This window comes from Grampus griseus, assembly GCF_964374135.1.
Source record: "Grampus griseus genome assembly, chromosome: 8".
Classification (NCBI taxonomy): domain Eukaryota; kingdom Metazoa; phylum Chordata; class Mammalia; order Artiodactyla; family Delphinidae; genus Grampus; species Grampus griseus.
The window spans coordinates 99502224-99525167 of NC_139002.1; the positions used below are offsets into that span (position 1 = coordinate 99502224).

General features: G+C 40.9%; 2 protein-coding genes across 2 annotated transcripts in view; one reads left to right on the forward strand and one right to left on the reverse strand.

The window, feature by feature from the left end:
• Positions 1–7695: 7695 nt before the first annotated feature.
• Positions 7696–8288, reverse strand: LOC309826148 (olfactory receptor 5AN6-like; the record flags this gene model as incomplete). The annotated part of the gene is given in 2 exon segments (XM_082660113.1): positions 7696–7991; positions 7994–8288. Coding segments are annotated over 2 exon segments (591 nt in total).
• A 55-nt stretch (positions 8289–8343) lies between these two features.
• Positions 8344–22944, forward strand: part of LOC309826149 (uncharacterized protein) — a gene marked incomplete at both ends in the record, with an annotated part of 50713 nt that continues 36112 nt past the window's right edge. Inside the window, 1 exon segment of the mRNA XM_082660114.1 lies at positions 8344–8537. Coding sequence (XP_082516240.1) covers positions 8344–8537 — 194 coding nt within the window.

Below are 22944 nucleotides of genomic sequence, written 5' to 3' on the forward strand. Positions count from 1 at the left end.
CCAGAGCTGATGTTGCTTGGGAAATGTACAACCACTCTGAATTTGCTTTATCTTAAAAGTAGCACATTTCAGTGGGCTGAATTTCATGGAGAAAAGGCAGCTGTGATTGGATACATGCAGTCAGGTTGATTAACGTTCACTGAAGAGCGCTATCCAGTTGGATCCCAGATGGTGGGAAAGGCCTTGTCTATGAGGCCGTAAAAAGCCAGATGAATAAGGAACATTTTAGTCTACATGGATGTTGCTGTCTTGGAGAGGCAAGAGAGGAAGAGAGGAGAGAGCAGCTGTCGGGTATCAAGTGTCTGTTTATTTTACTGAATCATTAATGAGCTGAAAATCTGAAAATGGTCTTGAAATTCTCTCTATCAGATGTGGCAGATAGAAAGATAGAGGGAAAACCCAACAGATTCCCTCTGTGCACTGCCTCTATTATATCTCTGATTGAGGTCTCAACACGTCACTCTAACCCAATGTGTTTGGGCAGTCAGCTTAAGAGCAACCACACATGCTAGGAATGGCAAGAAAGAACCTATTACTCACCCATTTGTTGCCTCTCCTCAAGACCAAATTTTGAACTCAGCAATGCTGGAAATATTTCTGGATTGACTTCACCTCACTCTGATTCTTTCATTCTTCTGTTTGCTCCTCAAGTCAACATTTATTTAGCTCTCTACGATTAAGGGAAACCGGAAAGAGAAATCAGATGGTTTCAAGGTTGACGCCTTGAAATTCCCTAGCTGTACACTGTCTTGACCTCTATGCCTCCACCAACTTCAACCTCTATGCTACCCCAGTAACACAATGTGGTAGCCCCATCCCAGACCTCACCATAATGGGAGACTGCTAAATTTAAAAATCTCAAACCCTAAAATTTCCCTTTATTGAAACTTCTTCTTTTTCTACTATGCAACTGTCAGTGAACCTATTCTTGGTGACTTTTTGTTCCTCAAACCCTCCCAGGTTCATGAGTCTACTGGCTCTAAGCTATTCCTACTACCACCCCTCATGATTTTCTTCTTTTTCCCTGTACTATTCCCAGACTTAGGTTGCTGGTGAGATCAGCTATTTAAATGAGGTCTACAACCCCACAAAGAAATTCACTGCTGCGTAAAATCCTTCCTGAGCCTTCTGTTGTCTCCCTATCATATTCCCCACAGCCAGCCCAAGATAACCTTTCTTGACACCCTCAACTGGATATGAATTCTCCCTGTTCTAAACTCTCATAGCTTGTACTTGTTACGCTCTCATGGCATCTATCACTTTCTGACTCAGACAACAGTTATGCGTCTACTTGTATTATTTCTCTTTGAGGTCTTTTAGGGCTTCAACTTCTTATTCATCTTTGTATTGCAGTGCTCGGCATCAAGCAGAAGCTTGGTGACTGTTTCCTGAATTGAACAGGACAATTTTTCTATACAGGAACTTTTAAAACTTCATCAGGGTATCAACTGCAAAGTTCAGAGGAGGGTAGATTTACAGAGAAGCAAACTAAAATGTAAACGAAGATATTAATTTCCCATTGTTGCATAATGAATTAACACAAATCTAGCAGCTTAAAACAATAGGCATGGGCTTCCCTGGTGGCGCAGTGGTTAAGAATCCGCCTGCCAAAGCAGGGGACACGGGTTCGAGCCCCGGTCCGGGAAGATCCCACATGCCGCAGAGCAACTAAGCCCCTGTGCACCACAACTACTGAGCCCGCGCTCTAGAGCCCACGAGCCACAGCTACTGAAGCCAGCGCGCCTAGAGTCCATGCTTCGCAACAAGAGAAGCCACCACAATGAGAGGCCCGCGCACCGCAATGAAGAGTAGGCCCCGCTCCGTGCAACTAGAGAAAGCCCGCGCACAGCAACAACGACACAACGCAGCCAAAAATAAATAAATAAATAAAAATTAAAAAAAAAAAAAAAGAATGCCAACCTTAAAAACAAACAGACACAACAGGAGAGGCCACAACAGTGAGAGGCCCGAGTACTGCAAAAAAACCCAAAAAACAATAGGCATATTATTATTTCACAATTCTGTAGGTCAGAATTCTGAGCACAGTGTGGCTGGGTTCTCTGCTTACTGTCTTCCTCCTGAACAGGGTAAGAGAAGATAATGGGGTTTTTTAGCTTTACTCACCTCTTCAAGGAGAGTGTCACATCTTGCATCTTATGAAGTTGGGAGGTAGGATATTTTCACGTCCCTTTTGCAGATGAAACCAGGTTGAAGTTACTTGGAAAGAGCTTGTTGTTTAGTTCAAGGAGGAGTTTTCTTACAGTGAGAATTTTCTTATCTTAATCCACAGTTATAAGGGACTAAAAGGCTGTGAACCCTTGGGGTGAAGAGAAGTACTGAAGGTAAGTATTCATGTGTCCTAGGCACATAGCAGTGGTGAATGCATTTGGCCTTCCTCAGACAGCCATACCAAGTTTGAAGGGATAATTCCAGCTAAAGTGGCAACTCCTGGGAGAAAAGAGTATCCTATCTGGACCACTGTGGGAGACGTGTTAATATTCTGTCCCCTTGGATGACGTAGTTGCACGTGCATGCCTTGTCCCTCGTCTGCTGATCGTGTGCTAGGCCACCTTTCCAAATGTGAGCTGAGGTTCTGCTTCCTCATCTATAAGATGAGGGTCTCAAAGCCAAGCTGTCATGAAGACCAAAAGTTTGTGGATACAAACTGTAAACAGTTACACTAAAGTCAGTGTCATCGCTGTCACTAGTCAAATCTGTCCGCTGCTCTCCTAGTCTTGTGTTAAGTCCTCAGTTACAGTAGAGTCTTCTGATGGAGCTCCCTCTACTGGTTAATGAAAGTCTAACAGGATATCACATGTTGGTGTCTCATAACCGATATATCCTATGTATATAAGACTTTGTTCCATTTTACTTGCCTCTTCAAATTCATTGGTTAATTTGGTCATCTTTATGGCTATGTAATACATTCTTGACAATCTATATGTAACTAAACAAGTCAAGCCATATTTTAAATGCATAAAGAGAAATGGCTATTTCAAGGAAACCTATGGTGAATCTCTTCATTTCTACTTCTGACCAGAAAGGCTCCCTGCACCCTCCTTCTCTTTCATTTGTCTCAGTTCTGTTGTAAGCGGTTTTTCGCAGGAAAGAGCTCTCAGCGGGAGACCCTGTTGTCTTGTCACTAACCTTAAAGCAGGCACCCCCACGCTCTACTCATCTCCGGCCCTCACACATATTTCACATATTTTGGCCACACAATACCATGCCTAATCTGTTGGTTCTTTCTGTAGATCAAAGAAGTTGAAATGAAGAATAAGTAATTAACAGATGACCAGATCTCTTCCCTAACTTCCCCTTTCACAGGCTGCGTGAAAAAGATAGCATCTAAAGAAAAATCACAAAAAGTCAGTAAGCCTGCACACAAGCCTACACACAGCGGGGTATGCGGATGACTTTGACCCCATATCTCAATGATTAACTGACATTGCTTCCCTTTTTCCCTTTAAAAACTTTCATGGCCAAGCAGAATCTTTGGAGATGGTTTTTGGGGGACACGGAGTCCACCATCTCCCCAGATTGCAGGTATTCTGATTAAAAGCAACTTTCCCTTCTACCAACATTTGTCTCTCTCTCACATATGGATTTTTGAGCAGCGAGCAGCCGGACCTGAGTTAGGTAACACTGTCCCAAGAACATTGAGTTGTTCGGTATATGTCTTGTTGGTGAACGATATATCTGGACCATGCCACAGCACAACAGGTGGGGGAATTGCTAGATCCTGGAAGTATTGCTCAATCATGTTTCTACCAGGGCCTGAGGTCTGAGACTGTGCAGGGTTCTATGAGGATCAAACAGGGAATGGGGCTTGAACGTTAAACTGGGTTTCTTAGCTTAAGGGTGTCCTCTTCTGTTGGTACAGAGAAGAGCAATTTCTTTTGTATAGTCACTTTACTCAGGAACAGAGATGGGTGAGTGTTTTGCTTGATTTCAAAATTTTTCTTAGGACCTTTAATTTTCCCTGCTCACTTCCTTTTTCTCTTTCATTACCAAATATTTAAGGAATACCCACCACAGAAATTGTGCCTTCCCAAGACCTTTGCCTTTTGTCCTGTGCACTTTCCAGCCTCTTTCTTTAAAAAACAAAACAAAACAAAACATACAGCTTTACTGAGGTATACTTCACATATTATAAAATTCAGCCTTTTAAAGTGCGCAATTCAGTGACTTGCAGTCTATTCACAGAGTTTTTCAACGATTACCGCAATCTAATTTTAGGATGTTTTCATTAAATATTTTTACCCATATTCACCAGCAGCCACTCCCCTTTCCTCCCCACCCCCTTATCCCTATGCAATCACTAATCTTTCTGTCTGTATAGATCTGCCTATTATGAAGATTTCATTAAAATGGAATCATACACCATGTGGTCCTTTGTGACTGGTTCTTTCACTTGGCACGACGTTTTCAAGGTTCAGCCATATTGTAGCAGATGTCAGCACCTCACTCCTTTTTATGGCCCAATAATATTCCACTGCATAGATATACCAACGCTCTTCCTTTTGCTTTTTTTTTTGAGATATAATTGACATATAACATCATATTAGTTTCAGCGGTACCACATAATGATTCAATATTTGTATGCATCGTGAGGTGCTCACCACAACGTCTAGTTAACATCCATCGTCACATAGCTACAGATTATTTTTCTTGTGATGAGAACTTTTAAGATTTATCCTCTTAACAATGCTTTCAATATACAGTCTCCAGGCTGTACATTATGTCCCCATGACTTATTTATTTTATAACTGGAAGTTTGTACTTTTTGATTCTCTTTACCCACTTGCCTTCTCCCTACTCCCTGCCTCAGGCAACCACCCATCTGTTCTCTGTGTCTGTGAGATTGTTTGTCTGTTTGTCTTCCGCATACACGTGAGATCATATGTATTCGTCTTTCTCTGTCCAGCTTATTGGCTCAGCATATGCCCCTGTGTTCCATCCACATTGTGGCAAATGGCAACCTTCTTCCTTTCGGTTCTACAGTGTTTAGCGCTCTGACTCACCAGGTCTCTGACCTATTTTTAGTATTTCTCCCTTTGAGGAGGGGGGTATCTCTTTTGAGGGGAGATTTCATCTGTGTTTCCCCATAGCTAGGCCTCACTGCCTTATCCTCTTTACCAATAATGCCAATATCTTAAGAGTTTTCAGGTCTGTTTCTAGGGACTATGTTGCCCCTGCCAGTTCTCAGTTATGGGCATTTGACTCTAGATAGAGGTTTGTGCTTATTTTATTTTTTTACAATGAACTGTTCTTTTTCGTTCTTGAACATAATCTGTGGGAATTCTTGCTAATTTATACTGAGGTTATAGCCTTCCAGTTCCCCTGGGGCATGTCCTAAGTCTTGTCTTCTGAGCCTCCACCACCCATGCAGTCCGCATAGTAGAAGTCAGGGCCTCTAGCCTTTAGCAAGACTCTCCAACTCTCCAGCACTTGTTTACTCTCCTGCGTTCCTGGTTTCACTACTTTTGAGGGTTTAGCTTATTACTCCTTTTCGTTAAGTTAACTGGAAGTTCATTTAAAAGATGATTTTATTTCCGATTTAACATTTCAGGTGTTTCAGTTACGAGAGTCATTCAGGTATAGCATATAATTCACCACACCTCCAGATGCAGAAATCCTCCATTGTCCTGGTCTTTAAAGATAGTTTCAATTCCCCTTCTTAACTTTGACCATATCAGTCATATCTAATGTTTATTTGTATTAAGACAATTGCCATTCCTGATGTCTTTATAGGTTTGACATGACAGGTCTTTCTAGCTTTCATCCATCAGGTCTTGTTTCCTTGTGTACTTTAAGATTTGTACAACTCGATTTTCTTCAGAAAGTTATATGGGGGAATTATTTCAGCTTGGGTTTAAGATTTTCTCTTAAGGATTTGCATTTGCTTTTGATTGGTACTTGAGGGTACTACCAACCTGGGGCTGTTTTAAAATTAACTCTCACCTAAGATTCCTTTATCTGCAGAGGTTGTGTGAATTCAGACCACGAACCTCCATGAGGGTGCATGGTTACAAATTTTCAGTTTACTTTTCCCCATACCCAGCAGTAAGCCTGAGAGAGTTGAGATTTCTTTTTTGTGAGATAGGACTTTTTTTTTTTTTTTGCTGTACGCGGGCCTCTCACCGTTGTGGCCTCTCCCGTCGCGGAGCACAGGCTCCGGAAGCGCAGGCTCAGCGGCCATGGCTCACGGGCCCAGCCGCTCCGCGGCATGTGGGATCTTCCCGGACCAGGGCACGAACCCGTGTCCCCTGCATCGGCAGGCGGACTCTCAACCACTGCGCCACCAGGGAAGCCCGAGATAGGACTTTTTTTTCCTTAATTTCCTTTCATATCAAGGTCTAGTCCACTGGACTCTCATACGTATGTCTGGGTCTCCTATCAAACTCTCCCCGAGAGTTTGGGTTTGGTCTCCTCTCCCCGAGCCTCACGTGCTTGTCCCAATACAGGTCAAATATTACCAGAGTTCAGCAGATCTCCCCAATGTGAAAGTCATCTTCAGAGCTGCCTTTACTCTCAGGATTCCTGATTTTTCTTTACATTTGGAGGTTGGAGATCTCCTTTTCTTTTCTTGTTTGCTCAGAAGTGTATTTTTAAATATTTTCTAAAAAATATTTTGTCCAGCATCTTTAGTAGTTTTGCAGTGGTGGGTGCATCTATGCTATTCAATCTGCCATAATAACAGAAATGTAATCTTTTCAATATATTTCAGAATTCAAATGATCACTTCTTTTCTTTGTGCTTTAGCTCTCCCGGGTCAGGATAGTATCATAGAAATCCCTTGTTCATTCTCCTATTGGTGTTAGGTTCTAAAAATAGAAACTCAGAAAACAAACTCTAGACGAAACTCCGTGTGGTATTATTTTCCATGGTGAGGAAGTTATGTCAAAGTCTAAAGTTATGGTTCTCTCCACATCCCCATTTTCATCAACTGGAATTTACCTAGGCACCCAGAGAGTTTGAAGTCTATAGCAAAGTGGTGGTTGTTCTACTTGTGATGTTGTGTATGAGAAAGATCATTTACTGACCTGTGTTTAGTCCCATTCTCTCCTGCCTGCAGTCTGAAATTCTGAAAGGGTATGTAAGGGTCAAACACTGAGAAACTGGGGCTTCCCTGGTGGCGCAGTGGTTGAGAATCCGCCTGCTAATGCAGGGGACACGGGTTCGAGCCCTGGTCCGGGAAGATCCCATATGCCACGGAGCAACTAAGCCCGTGCGCCACAACTACTGAGCCTGCGCATCTGGAGCCTGTGCTCCGCAACAAGAGAGGCCACGATAGTGAGAGAGAGGCCCGCGCACCGCGATGAAGAGTGGCCCCCGCTCGCCGCAAATGGAGAAAGCCCTCGCACAGAAACGAAGACCCAACACAGCCAAAAATAAATATAAAATAAATAAATAAATTAAAAAAAAATTAAAAAAAAACACTGAGAAACTGAAGGTTATATTGACATAAAAATTAATATATTAATTTGTGAAGTCATTGCTGGCGTAAGAGAGGAGAGTCAACTGTCAAGACTCAAAGAAGCCACAGGATTTGCCTGGCACTGAGCCAGTGCTGGATTTAGATGTGTTGACTCACTTGAAATCCTGCCAGAGCACCAGGAATAACGTTAAATGCATTTCTCTTACATAGTCTAGAAACTTCCAGTCAACAGGGTCACTAATCTACCAGACCTTTAATTAACTGTGACAATGGGAAAACATTCTCTTCTTCTTACACCACTTAAGGGTATCTTTGATTTCCTTGTTCCTTAGACTGTAAGTCAAAGGATTCAACATGGGGATCACCACTGTATAGAAGACTGATGCCATCTTGTCATAGCCCAGAGAATGATCAGTGCTGGGATGCATACGGACAAAGAGTCCTGATCCAAAGAAAAACGTCACTGCTGCCAGGTGAGAAGCACAGGTGTTGAAGTCCTTGGCCCTGCCTTCAACTGAGCTGATCTTCAGGATGGTGGCAGGGATATAACCAGAGATATCACGATGATTAAGACGGATGCCACACCAAAAATCACTCCTATCAGAAACTTTATCACTTGCAGGAGAAAGGTTTCAGAGCAGGAGAGGACTAATAATTGAGGCAGGTCACAGAAGTGATTGATACCATTTGGTCCACAGAAATGGAGCTGAAGTAAAGCACACAGTTGGATCAATGAGCCAGAGAATCCAACTATATACGCTCCAACCACCACCTGCACACAGAGGATGGGGGACATGATACCTGTGTAGAGCAGAGGATTACAAACAGCAACATAGCCATCATAAGCCATCGCTGCCAGGAGACAGCATTCCGTCAGACCCAGGCTAGCGAAAAAGAAGTATTGCATGGTGCATCCCATAAAGGAGATGAATCCAGGCTTCCGGAAGAAGTCCGAGAGCATTTTGGGTGTTGTAGAAGTAACACAGCAGAAATCTAAGGATAAAGATAAGCTGCTGAGGAAGAAGTACATGGGTGTATGTATGGAGGAGTCCATCCTAATCAGGATAACGAAACCCAGGTTCCAGGCCACTGTCAAGAGGTAAGTGCCCAAGAACACTGAAAAGAGACCAATCTTGAGCTTGGGAGAATCTGAGAATCCCAAGAGGATAAATTTGGTGCCTGTTGTATTGTTCCTTCCTCCAGCCCTTGTCTTGAAGTCTCTTCAAACTGCAGAAGAAGTTTGGGTTAATGATTGTCTATTTTTAATATTATGAAGCATACTTGTTTTGAATATAGTCTCATGTTTTTGGACAAAAATTATCCATAGTCAAGATAACTTTTTTAAACAATGTAAGAAATTATAAAAATTATTTAAAAAAACATTGGGAATCCCGTTTCTCAGTTATACGTGATAGTTTGTGGCAAATTTTTCTGCACACACACATGTGCGCACACATAAACACACAGATGTTGCCAAACTGCTGTCTAAAAATTGGTACTAGTTTACACAAGTTCAAGATTTTATGACAATATACCTTACCATCCCATTCAACACTGCCCATAATTATTCAGCTTTACTCTTTGACAATCTTACACATTAAAAAAAATACTTTTTCATTATTTTTTATTTGTACTTACTTTATTGATTTACTTATATATATATATATATAAAACATCTTTATTGGAGTATAATTGCTTTACAATGGTGTGTTAGTTTCTGCTTTATAACAAAGTGAATCAATTACACAGATACATATGTTCCCATATCTCTTCCCTCTTGCAACTCCCTCCCTCCCACCCTCCCTATACCACCCCTCTAGGTGCTCACAAACAACCTACCTGATCTCCCTGTGCTATGCAGCTGTTTCCCACTAGCTATCTATTTTACATTTAGTAGTGTATATATGTCCATGCCTCTCTCTCGCTTTGTCACAGCTTACCCTTCCCCCTCCCCATATCCTCAAGTCCATTCTCTAGTAGATCTGTGTCTTTATTCCTGTCTTACCCCTACGTTCTTCATCACATTTTTTTCCCCTTAAATTCCATATATATGTGTTAGCATACGGTATTTGTCTTTCTCTTTCTGACTTACTTCACTCTGTATGACAGACTCTAGGTCTATCCACCTCACTACAAATAGCTCAATTTCATTTCTTTTTATGGCTGAGTAATATTCCATTGTATATATGTGCCACATCTTCTTTATCCATTCATCCGATGATGGACACTTAGGTTGTTTCCATCTCCGGGCTATTATAAATAGAGCTGCAATGAACATTTTGGTACATGACTCTTTTTGAATTATGGTTTTCTCAGGGTATATGCCCAGTAGCGGGATTTGGGGGTCATATGGTAGTTCTATTTGTAGTTTTTTTAAGGAACCTCCATACTGTTCTCCATAGTGGCTGTACCAATCCACATTCCCACCAGCAGTGCAAGAGTGTTCTCTTTTCTCCACACCCTCTCCAGCCTTTATTGTTTCTAGGTTTTTTGATGATGGCCAATCTGACCGGTGTGAGATGATATCTCATTGTAGTTTTGATTTGCATTTCTCTAATGATTAATGATGTTGAGCATTCTTTCATGTGTTTGTTGGCAGTCTGTATATCTTCTTTGGAGAAATGTCTATTTAGGTCTTCTGCCCATTTTTGGATTGGGTTGTTTTTTGTTGTTGTTGTTATTGAGCTGCATGAGCTGCTTATAAATTTTGGAGATTAATCCTTTGTCAGTTGCTTCATTTGCAAATATTTTCTCCCATTCTGAGGGTTGTTTTTTGGTCTTGTTTATGGTTTCCTTTGCTGTGCAAAAGCTTTTAATTTTCATTAGGTCCCATTTGTTTTTTTTTTGTTTTGTTTTTATTTCCATTTCTCTAGGAGGTGGGTCAAAAAGGATCTTGCTGTGATTTATGTCATAGAGTGTTCTGCCTATATTTTCCTCTAAGAGTTTTATAGTGTCTGGCCTTACATTTAGGTCTTTAATCCATTTTGAGCTTATTTTTATGTATGGTGTTAGGGAGTGATCTAATCTCAAACTTTTACATGTACCTGTCCAGTTTTCCCAGCACCACTTATTGAAGAGGCTGTCCTTTCTCCACTGTACATTTCTGGCTTCTTTATCAAAGATAAGGTGACCATATGTGCGTGGGTTTGTCTCTGGGCTTTCTATCCTGTTCCACTGATCTATCTTTCTGTTTTTGTGCCAGTACCATACTGTCTTGATTACTGTAGCTTTGTAGTATAGTCTGAAGTCAGGGAGCCTGATTCTTCCAGCTCCGTTTTTTGTTCTCAAGATTGCTTTGGCTATTCGGGGTCTCTTGTGTTTCCATACAAATTGTGAAATTTTTTGTTCTAGTTCTGTGAAAAATGCCAATGGTAGTTTGATAGGGATTGCATTGAATCTGTAGATTGCTTTGGGTAGTAGAGTCATTTTCACAATGTTGATTCTTCCAATCCAAGAACATGGTATATCTCTCCATCTATTTGTATCATCTTTAATTTCTTTCATCAGTGTCTTATAGTTTTCTGCATACAGGTCTTTTGTCTCCTTAGGTAGGTTTATTGCTAGGTATTTTATTCTTTTTGTTGCAGTGGTAAATGGAAGTGTTTTCTTGATTTCACTTTCAGATTTTTCATCATTAGTGTATAGGAATGTAAGAGATTTCTGTGCATTAATTTTGTATCCTGCTACTTTACCAAATTCATTGATTAGCTCTAGTAGTTTTCTGGTAGCATCTTTAGGATTCTCTATGTATACTATCATGTCATCTGCAAACAGTGACAGCTTTACTTATTCTTTTCCGATTTGGATTCCTTTTATTTCCTTTTCTTCTCTGATTGCTGTGGCTAAAACTTCCAAAACTATGTTGAATAAAAATGGTGAGAGTGGGCAACCTTGTCTTCTTCCTAATCTTAGTGGAAGTGCTTTCAGTTTTTCAAGATTGAGGACGATGTTGGCTGTGGGTTTGTCATATATGGCCTTTATTATGTTGAGGAAAGTTCACTCTATGCCTACTTTCTGGAGGGTTTTTTTCATAAATAGGTGTTGAATTTTGTCAAAAGCTTTCTCTGCATCTATTGAGATGACCATATGGTTTTTCTCCTTCATTTGGTTAATATGGTGTATCACATTGATTGATTTGCATATATTGAAGAATCCTTGCATTCCTGGAATAAACCCCACTTGATCATCGTGTATGATCCTTTTAATGTGCTGTTGGCTTCTGTTTGCTAGTATTTTGTTGAGGATTTTTGCATCTATGTTCACCAGTGATATTGGCCTGTAGTATTCTTTCTTTGTGATATCCTTGTCTGGTTTTGGTATCAGGGTGATGGTGGCCTCGTAGAATGAGTTTGGGAGTGTTCCTCCTTCTGCTATATTTTGGAAGAGTTTGAGAAGGATAGGTGTTAGCTCTTCTCTTAACGTTTGATAGAATTTGCCTGTGAAGCCATCTGGTCCTGGGCTTTTGTTTGTTGGAAGATTTTTAATCACAGTTTCAATTTCAGTGCTTGTGATTGGTCTGTCCATATTTTCCATTTCTTCCTGATTCAGTCTTGGCAATTTGTGCATTTCTAAGAATTTGTCCATTTCTTCCAGGTTGTCCATTTTATTGGCATATAGTTGCTTGTAGTCATCTCTCATGATCTTTTGTATTTCTGCAGTGTCAGTTGTTACTTCTCCTTTTTCATTTCTAATTCTATTGATTTGGATCTTCTCCCTTTTTTTCTTGATGAGTCTGGCTAGTGGTTTATCAATTTTGTTGATCTTCTCAAAGAACCAGCTTTTAGTTTTATTGATCTTTGCTATCATTTCCTTCATTTCTTTTTCACTTATTTCTGATCTGATCTTTATGATTTCTTTCCTTCTGCTAATTTTGGGGGTTTTTTGTTCTTCTCTCTCTAATTGCTTTAGGTGCAAGTTTAGGTTATTTATTCGAGATGTTTCCTGTTTCTTAAGGTAGGATTGTATTTCTATGAACTTCCCTCTTAGAACTGCTTTTGCTGCATTCCATAGGTTTTGGGTCATTGTGTCTCCATTGTCATTTGTTTCTAGATATTTTTTGATTTCCTCTTTGATTTCTTCAGTGATCACTTCGTTATTAAGTAATGTATTGTTTAGCCTCCATGTGTTTGTATTTTTTACAGATCTTTTCCTGTAATTGATATCTAGTCTCATAGCGTTGTGGTCACAAAAGATACTTGATACAATTTCAATTTCTTCAAGGCTTGATTTGTGACCCAAGATATGATCTATCCTGGAGAATGTTCCATGAGCACTTGAGAAAAATGTATATTCTGTTGTGTTTGGATGGAATATCTTATAAATATCAATTAAGTCCATCTTGTTTAATGTATCATTTAAAGCTTGTGTTTCCTTATTTATTTTCATTTTGGATGATCTGTCCATTGGTGAAAGTGGGGTGTTAAAGTCCCCTACTATGAATGTGTTACTGTCGATTTCCCCTTTTATGGCTGTTAGTATTTGCCTTATGTATTGAGGTGCTCCTATGTTGGGTGCATAAATATTTACAATTGTTATATCTTCTTGGATCAATCCCTTGACCATTATATAGTGTCCTTCTTTGTCTCTTCTAATAATCTTTATTTTAAAGTCTATTTTGTCTGATATGAGAATTGCTACTCCAGCTTTCTTTTGGTTTCCATTTGCATGGAATATCTTTTTCCATCCCCTCACTTTCAGTCTGTATGTGTCTCTAGGTCTGAAGTGGGTCTCTTGTAGACAGTATATATATGGGTCTTGTTTTTGTATCCATTCAGCCAGTCTGTGTCTTTTGGTGGGAGCATTTAATCTATTTACTTTTAAGGTAATTATTGACATGTGTGTTCCTATTCCCATTTTCTTAATTGTTTTGGGTTTGTTATTATAGGTCTTTTCCTTCTCTTGTGTTTCTTGCTTAGAGAAGATCCTTTAGCATTTGTTGTAAAGCTGGTTTGGTGGTGCTGAACTCTCTCAGCTTTTGCTTGTCTGTAAAGGTTTTAATTTCTCCATCTAATCTGAATGAGATCCTTGCTGGGTAGAGTAATCTTAGTTGTAGGTTTTTCTCCTTCATCACTTTAAATATGTCCTGCCAGTCCCTTCTGGCTTGCAGAGTTTCTGCTGAAAGATCAGATGTTAACCTTATGGGGATTCCTTTGTTTGTTACTTGTTGTTTTTCCCTTGCTGCTTTTAATATGTTTTCTTTGTATTTAATTTTTGACAGTTTGATTAATATGTGTCTTGGCATGTTTCTTCTTGGATTTATCCTGTATGGGACTCTCTGTGCTTCCTGGACTTGATTAACTATTTCCTTTCCCATATTAGGGAAGTTTTCAACTATAATCTCTTCAAATATTTTCTCAGTCCCTTTCTTTTCCTCTTCTTCTTCTGGAACCCCTATAATTCGAATGTTGATGTGTTTAATGTTGTCCCAGAGGTCTCTGAGACTGTCCTCAGTTCTTTTCATTCTTTTTTCTTTATTCTGCTCTGCAGTAGTTATTTCCACTATTTTATCTTCCAAGTTACTTATCTGTTCTTCTGCCTCAGTTATTCTGCTATTGATCCCATCTAGAGTATTTTTAATTTCATTTATTGTGTTGTTCATCATTGCTTGTTTCATCTTTAGTTATTCTAGTTCCTTGTTAAATGTTTCTTGTATTTTCTCTATTCTGTTTCCAAGATTGTGGATCATCTTTACTATCATTACTCTGAATTCTTTTTCAGGTAGACTGCCTATTTCCTCTTCATTTGTTAGGTCTGGTGGGTTTTTATCTTGCTCCTTCATCTGCTCTGTGTTTTTCTGTCTTCTCATTTCGCTTATCTTACTGTGTTTGGGGTCTCCTTTTTGCAGGCTGCAGGTTCGTAGTTCCCGTTGTTTTTGGTGTCTGTCCCCAGTGGCTAAAGTTGGTTCAGTGGGTTGTGTAGGCTTCCTGGTAGAGGGGACTAGTGCCTGTGTTCTGGTGGATGAGGCTGGATCTTGTCTTTCTGGTGGGCAGGTCCACTTCTGGTGGTATGTTTTGGGGTGTCTGTGGCCTTATTATGATTTTAGGCAGCCTCTCTGCTAATGGGTGGGGTTGTGTTCCTGTCTTGCTAGTTGTTTGGCATAGGGTGTCTAGCACTGTAGCTTGCTGGTCGTTGAGTGAAGCTGGGTGTTGGTGTTGAGATGGAGATCTCCAGGAGATTTTCGCCGTTTGATATTACGTGGAGCTGGGAGGTCTCTTGGTGACCAGTGTCCTGAAGTTGGCTCTCCCACCTCAGAGGCACAGCACTGACTCCTGGCTGCAGCACCAAGAGCCTTTCATCCACACGGCTCAGAATAAAAGGGAGAAAAAGAAGAAAGAAAGAAAGAAAGAAAGAAAGAAAGAAAGAAAGAAAGAAAGGAAGAAAGAAAGAAAGAAAGAAAGAAAGAAAGAAAGAAAGAAAGAAAGAAAGAAAGAAAGAGAAAGAAAGAAAGAAAGAAGATAAAAGAAAATAAAATAAAGTAAGGTAAAATAAAATTACTAAAATAGAAAAATAATTATTAAGAAAAAAAATTTTTTTTAAGTAAAAAGAACAAAAAAACGGACGGATAGTACCCTAGGACAAATGGTGAAAGCAAAGCTATACAGACAAAATCTCACGCAGAAGCATACACATACACACTCACAAAAAGAGGAAAAGGGGAAAAAATCATAAATCTTGCTCCCAAAGTCCACCTCCTCAATTTGGGAGGATTCGTTGTCTATTCGTGTATTCCACAGATGCAGGTACATCAGGTTGATTGTGGAGATTTAATCCGCTGCTCCCGAGGCTGCTGGGAGAGATTTCCCTTTCTCTTCTTTGTTCGCACAGCTCCCAGGGCTCAGCTTTGGATTTGGACCCGCCTCTGCGTGTAGGTCGCGGGAGGGCGTCTGTTCTTCGCTCAGACAGGATGGGGTTAAAGGAGCCGCTGATTCGGGGGCTCTGGCTCACTCGCCGGCGTGACGTTGCACCAGCCTGAGGTGCGCCGTGCGTTCTCCCGGGGAAGTTGTCCCTGGATCCCAGGACCCTGGCAGTGGCGGGCTGCACAGGCTCCCCGGAAGGGGGGTGTGGAGAGTGACCTGTGCTCGCACATAGGCTTCTTGGTGGCGGCAGCAGCAGCCTTAGTGTCTCATGCCCGTCTCTGGGGTCCGCGCTTTTAGCCGCGGCTCGCACCCGTCTCTGGAGCTCCTTTAAGCAGCGCTCTTAATCCCCTCTCCTCGCGCACCAGGAAACAAATAGGGAAGAAAAAGTCTCTTGCTTCTTCGGCAGGTCCAGACTTTTTCCCGACTCCCTGTGTCTGATTCTTTACAGCAGAGTGAGTCTCAACTCTCTACCATCCTATCTTGAATGCGTTTTTGGTTTCTGTTTTTTACTTTAGGATGGCACTGCATCGACGGATCATATTCAGAAGGACCTTACAGAGATTTGGAATCGGGAATAAGAAACATAAATAGTTCTCTTCTCTCCCATGGCTTCAACTGTTTGGTTTAAAGGCGTGAAAGAGAAGGAAAGGGAGAATGAGAGGGTAGAGGCAAGGGTAGAGACAAGGGTAGAGAGACAAGGAGGAAAAAACAGGGAGAACTGGGCGAAGTGTGTAGGAAACTTTGAAAAGTTAATAAACTGATCTCCCCAAAACACACACCGAGGAGTCCTTCCACCTCCCTTCACCCCACTTTGCTGTCTTCTCTCTCAAAATGTACAAGAAGAGAAGTAATTTTTGTTTTGTAGCCAAGACACTAAGGTAGACTAAGCCATTGTCCTTTGATCCTCAAGGTCTGGCTTTTCTCTCCCCAGACACTACATGGGAAGGACGTCTTAGAGGGGATAGAAGAGGCCAGCCTATTTCTAATATATTAGTTGTGATGTATTAGAAATAAGGTCTGCTCATGCTTCTAACATGTCTTTAACCTCTTGGTTTATTCCCATCCAACCCTCTTTTTAAATTTTGCACTTAGCTGTATGTGACAGCTTAAAGGAAATATTTTTGAAATATTTTCAAAGTTTTACCTAATATATTCTTCCCCACATATCTAACCATTCCCTTATTTCAAGCAGATACGTTGTTAGGTTTTTGAGCCTCAGAGAAGAGATGTGACAGCAAAAGGAGCTTGAAGCAGACGTGATGAGGTCAAAAACATGAGTGAGTCTTCAGGATGGCTTATAGACACAGCCCAAGGGCAATAGCACAGCTATCAAATAAGTTTAGAGACACCAAGAACAGAGAGACCCTAACCAAAAGACAGATAGAGGCTGGGTCGGCAGGCAGAAACTTAAGAGAATGTAATCATAGTGCTTCAGGTCCACTGGGAAGTGACGGCTTGGGTTCTACAGAGTCTCCTCAACAGTTCCCATTGAACCAAGAGTAGCTACGAATAGTCATCAGATCTAACATGTCTTGATGATGGGGATAAATGGCATTCAGCAGCAGAATTCCATTTGTGATTTGACAGCCAGGAATCTGATGAGGCAATAGATATTTCAGGAGATGCTGCTATGGAGAGAGGTCAAGGACCTGAGCCCCCGTTGTCCTGGCATCATTCAAGCCCTCTAGAACTTAGACACAAATGTAGGGAGAAGAGCGAAGGCCCCTTGAATTAACCAATTTTTTTCCCAGTAGAGAAGTAAGGGGAGGGCAAAGGAAAAATAATGTTATGGAAAAATAATAAAAATTATTTCTTGAGTCCCTAAATTTGTGGATTGATTATCAAAACCTCATGAGTGCATTACAAATATTATTTTCCTCCATGTGCATTGTAATAGACCCCTGACTTTACCTTAACGTATTTAACCATTTTCTTCACGTAGCATATAAATTGTTTCCAAATTTCCAATGAATGTTTCGAATATAGTTACTCTGAAACATTTCTAATGAGGGGGACAGGCAGCCTTCAAAATGGTCCCCAATGATCCTTGAACTTACGTAGACCCTTCCTATATATAACAGGGCTAACCCATGCAACCGAGAATATTGTTCTCTGCCATCAGTCGGCACCAGCTTGCGAGCTATGTGAGAGATCTATTTGGAAGTGGATCCTCCAGCCTCGATCTAGCTTCAGAAGCCTACTCCTTGACCAACTACTGAATGCAGCCTCATGAGAGACCCCGAGCCGGAACCACACAGCCAAGTTGCCCCGGATTCCTGATCCACAGAAACTGGATGAGATAATAAATATCTCTTTTTGTTTCAAGGCACAAAGTTTTGTAACAATTTCTTGCACAGCAGTAAGTAATTAATATATTAAGAATAGGGTTGACTTTTGCAAAAAGAATCATATTTTTTTGATTCTTGGTCTATATTACAAAATTATTTCCAGGATCAGGAATCTTTCATTTTTAATGACAGGAAAAAAACTGATCAAAACAATCAAGTGAATCTAGCTCATAAAACTGAAGTAGTCATAATATGTTGGACTGTAGAAGTGGAAGTTGGTGAAGAATTTAACAAGTAATTAAATGCAGATCTTTCTTTGAGGGATAGTACTGGGTACATATTTTGGACTCTTGAAATGACTAAAGCTTCATTTTTAAAATGCAGTTCATTTCATTGATATTAGAGTCACAGATATATACTGTATTGTTTTCTTTTCTCTGTCTCCTGTATATTTGGCTTGCTGGTTATTTATGTACCATTCTGCTAGCCTCTTAGTTTCTTTGAGCTTTCTGCCACCTGTTTGCTTAGTTTAAATACTCTACATCCAATTTAATGTGTCAGTTAGTAGATCAGTATCAATCTGTTTTATATAATTTCCGTGTAGGTTTTACTCTTTAACAGGAATTACCAGTGCGTTTCTCTCTTCATTTTAACTTCATTCATGTACCTTTTGGCAATTAAAAAATAACCTTTATAATTGATCTATTCCATAAAAGATGTGCAATTTGAAAGCTTAAAAAAAAACAAGTAGTGAGAGAAATTGTGATCCAGTGGCTCAAACAGTATCATAAACCTCCAGTCTCTTCGTTTCTGTTTCATTTGCCTTATGCAGAAATATTCCATCCCGTGGTAACAAAATTGTACAAGTTCTAGATCTCACAGGGTCACTTCACATCATCCAAAAGAAGAGAGCATGTCTTCTTGTAGCTTCCACAGAAGAGAAAAACATTTCTCTCCCAAAAGGCCCAGCAAACATCTCCTTGCATCTTCCTGGTTTTGACTGGGCTATACCCCTCACTTCGACACTAAGCTAGCTGCAATGGCTATCAGATATTTTCTTTTTTTTAGATGAAGTATAGTTGATTTACAATATTGTGTTAGTTTTAGGTGTACAGCAAAGTGATTCAGTTATATATTTTTTCAGATCATTTTCCATTATCGGTTATTACAGATATTGAATATAGTTCCCTGTGTTATACAGTAAACCCTTGAAGCTTATGTATTTTATGTACAGTAGTTTGTATCTGTTAATCCCATACTCTTAATTTATCCCTCTTCCCTTTCCCCCTTTGGTAACTATAAGTTTGTTTTCTGCATCTGTGAGTCTATTTTTGTTTTGTATATACATTCATTTGCATTATTTTTAGATTCCACATATAAGTGATATCATATAATATTTGTCTTTCTCTGTCTGACTTACTTCACTTAGTATATTCTCTAGGTCCACGGGTGTTGCTGCAAATGGCAATATTTCATTGTTTTTTTATGACTGAGTAATAACCCATCTTCTTAAACCAATCTTCTGTCGATGGGCACTTGGGTTGCTTCCATGTCTTGGCTATTGTAAATTGTGCTGCTATGAACATTAGGGTTCATGTATCTTTTTTTTTGCTGTATGCAGGCCTCTCACTGTTGTGGCCTCTCCCGTTGTGGAGCACAGGCTCCGGACGCACAGGCTCAGCGGCCATGGCTCACGGGATCAGCTGCTCCGCGGCATGTGGGATCTTCCCGGACCGGGGCATGAACCCGCGTCCCCTGCATCGGCAGGCAGACCCTCAACCACTGCGCCACCAGGGAAGCCCTCATGTATATTTTTGAATTAGAGTTTCTGTGTGTTTTCCAGATATATGCCCAGTAGTGGGATTGCTGGATCATATGGTAGCTCTATTTTTAGTTTTTTAAGGAACCTCCATACTGTTCTCCTTAGTGGCTACGCCAATTTACATTCCCACCAGCAGTGTAGGAGGGTTCCTTTTTCTCTACATCCTCTCCAGCATTTATTATTTGTAGAATTTTGATGATACCCATTCTGACAGGTGTGAGATGATACCTCATTGTGGTTTTGATTTGCATTTCAGATATTTTCTAATTGTCCTAAGCCCGTCGGGGTTCAACCCTGAAACCCAGAGTTGGAACCAATCCCACTCAAGCAATGATGGCTGAGGACAGAAACTAACTTCAAACTAACAAATATTTTCCCCTTCACAGTGAGTTACACCTAATTGTAATTGTTAAACAAAATTAAATCAAATGAATAAAGAAGGCTAGAGTTTTCCTCAAAGGTGTTTAACTGGCCAAAGCAGGAAAATCTCACATATGACCTTCTGTTGAAAAACTACCAGGAATAGCACATATGATGAAAAACAATTCCAGAAACTTCAGAGATCTGGAAGCCACAGACACCAAAAGTGTGAAACAGAGAAGGAATACTTGCTTTGCCTTTGGGTAAAAAGAGGAACTGCAAGAAAAAAAAAAAAAAGTGTCATCCAGACAGATAGCACAGATGATAACAGCAAATTATAAATAGTGTATGTCACAGGATACATGAAATAAGTAAAGGAAAGATTGGACTGGTAGGAGTGCTGAGATGCAGGACTTCCCAGAACCCACCTCTTCTTGATTAGGCTCAAGGACACCTCCCAGCTACTTCTCAACCCCAGAGAGGTTGTTTTCTAGACTGGGGATCAAGTTGAAGGGTGAAACGATCCCTGCTATGCTGCTTCCTTAGCTTATAGTTGTTAGAAAATGGACTATGAGTTTTACTGTGTATCTGATATAAGGATCTCCTCCCTCTGGTCCATGTGGATCAATTTTGCTCCTTAAGGATTCCGTAAGATGAAAACAACCCAGCCTTCCTTTGCATAAAAAAGAGGTTTTATTAGAATAAAGAATATACCATACAATATCAACGTGATACTTTACACATGCCAGTTTTTCTACTTATGTTGATATATAAGTCCAGTCAGACATCGTGATTCTATTTCAGAAGAACTTGGAGAGAGATGAAACCTCTGTTCTTCCGTGAGGTCTCCCTGGATCCCAGATGCCTGTTTATTTCTAGAGTGTGGTCCCACCAAAGTGTGTGGTTTTTCTGTCTTCCAACCAGATGGTGCCAGCCATCCAGTCTGGCAACACTGATGGGAGATGCTGCCACACCCAGTTTATAACAGCTCCAAGCCATGACTGCAAGAGCCCGCCATGGCTATTTCTTTACTTGTAGGAATGAAGGGAATCTCGTCCCTGGCCAGATCCATATGTGGTATTGCACATAGGAGATTCGGGCCATCATTAGAAAGGGATAGGGAAGCATGAAGAATGAGGATGGAATAAAACCAGCAAAAGTCAAAAATAAACAGTTGGGGGCTTCCCTGGTGGCGCAGTGGTTGAGAGTCCGCCTACCGATGCGGGGGGCATGGGTTCGTGCCCCGGTCTGGGAGGATACCGCATGCCGTGGAGCGGCTGAGTCCGTGAGCCATGGCTGCTGAGCCTGCGCGTCCGGAGCCTGTGCTCCGCAACGGGAGAGACCACAGCGGTGAGAGGCCCGCGTACCACAAAAACAAAACCAAAAAAACAAAACTAAACAGTTGGTTTTTCTTCCCCAGTTATTTAGGAGATGTTACAGACAAGGAGATGCACCAAAAATTCAGAGAAAGTAGTCTTGAGACAGGCTGGGACCTGGGACCCTTTGCGGCAGTGCTGCAACGCTCGCATGGGGACACACCTTTCCTTGGGCCACAAAATACAAAGAAACTGTATGGGACTAAAAGTAACTGCATGCATGCACAGTTAGGGCAAATTCTGGACAAAACATACAAAGAGACAAAAAACCCAACTGCCACTTTTGAAGAGCCCAGAGCAAAAGTAGGGTACTGTGCATGCCCCCTGCACACAACACTCCACCTAAGGGGTGGGCAAACCACCTAAGCGACCCCGCTCCAGCCCAACCCCTGGACACACCCCTACCTTCACCCATATAAGGAACAAGCTCGCCCCGCCCCCATGCCCCCCCCTCAGGGAGCTGGCAAGCAAGGGAATCTCTTGCTTGTTCTCACTCCCCTGTGCTGCAGCAGGGGCCCCAACAAAGCCTTTCCTGAATTTCTTGTCTGGCCTCTGACCAATTTCTATTAATTAAGGAGGCCAAGAACCCTGGTTGATAATAGTGGTAGATCAAGATGATGGGAGAATTCTGGGATACATGTTTTATCTCCTTGAAGGCAAGACCTCAGACTCTCCCTGCTCCGTTGTAGGTCAGGGAAATCCAGATCCGTTTTCTGGACACAGGGAAGTGAAATGCAAATGTTTCCTTATTCGTGTGGATCAGCGCAAAACAAGCAAACTCTAGGTTTGCCGAGGTTTAAGGTCAGAAACATGAGACTAGTAATCTTTAGAAAAAAGTTGAAAATCTCATCAGAGCTCATTTAATGCATCAGTTACTAATCTGTGAATGAGTGTGTGTATGGGGGAGTGGGGGTAATCATATATACCTACCAAAGAATTAGGGAAATGTAGAAGGTAGATATGGACACTACTCAGGTTTCTGGAAATGTTAAAAAACAAGCCACAAAACAAGATCACAATAGATAATTAAAATGTGTAAATCAGGCATTTTAGAGGCAAAATATTTCTTAGATCAAAAGAAGGAAAAGCTGTCAATTAGTCAATCTGTAAATAATATATTGATTAAAAGGGAAGATGGTCACTTAGAAGACAGAAAAATGAATGCTTGGGGAGAAAAATTGGTAGCTCCCTGGCCCAGGGCCTCAGCCTATCTGGATGCGGTAGCCGGGCACATCAGACGTTGATATACGTTATCCACTTTGCTTTGATTCCTGTCTCTACACACAGACTTTCAATTGTAATTTGCCTTTCCACGTGGTTTCTTCAGCTAGAGGAAAAATGGTACCACTGGCACAAGTACAAACTTGGGGGCTTTGTTCTTCACTGAAAACTAAAAATGGCACACTGGCGTATGCAGCCAGCTATTCTGAGCGTGGTTAACTTCAGGCCATCTGGAAAAGGTTTTCAGACGTTGCAAAATGAGCACCACACCCTGAGTTGTGGTAATGTTACTAAAGTGAATTTATCTCCAGCTAGCTAGCCGCCCCCTGGAGACAGATGTACCTCGTCCTGTTTCAAATAACTATAAAATATCTGATTCTTTTAGTGACAAAAATATTCTGTTTGATGTATATCTGATCTGTGTATATGCTCCATGATGAATAAACTTCTTTGCAAAGTTTTATTTAACACTTGGCTTACTGTAAACCCCAGATCATTTTTGCTTTATTCGTCTTGTGCCAATCCCCATCTTAAGCACTAGATTTAGTTATTATTAATGAATGAGCATTACTTTCTCCTGGGT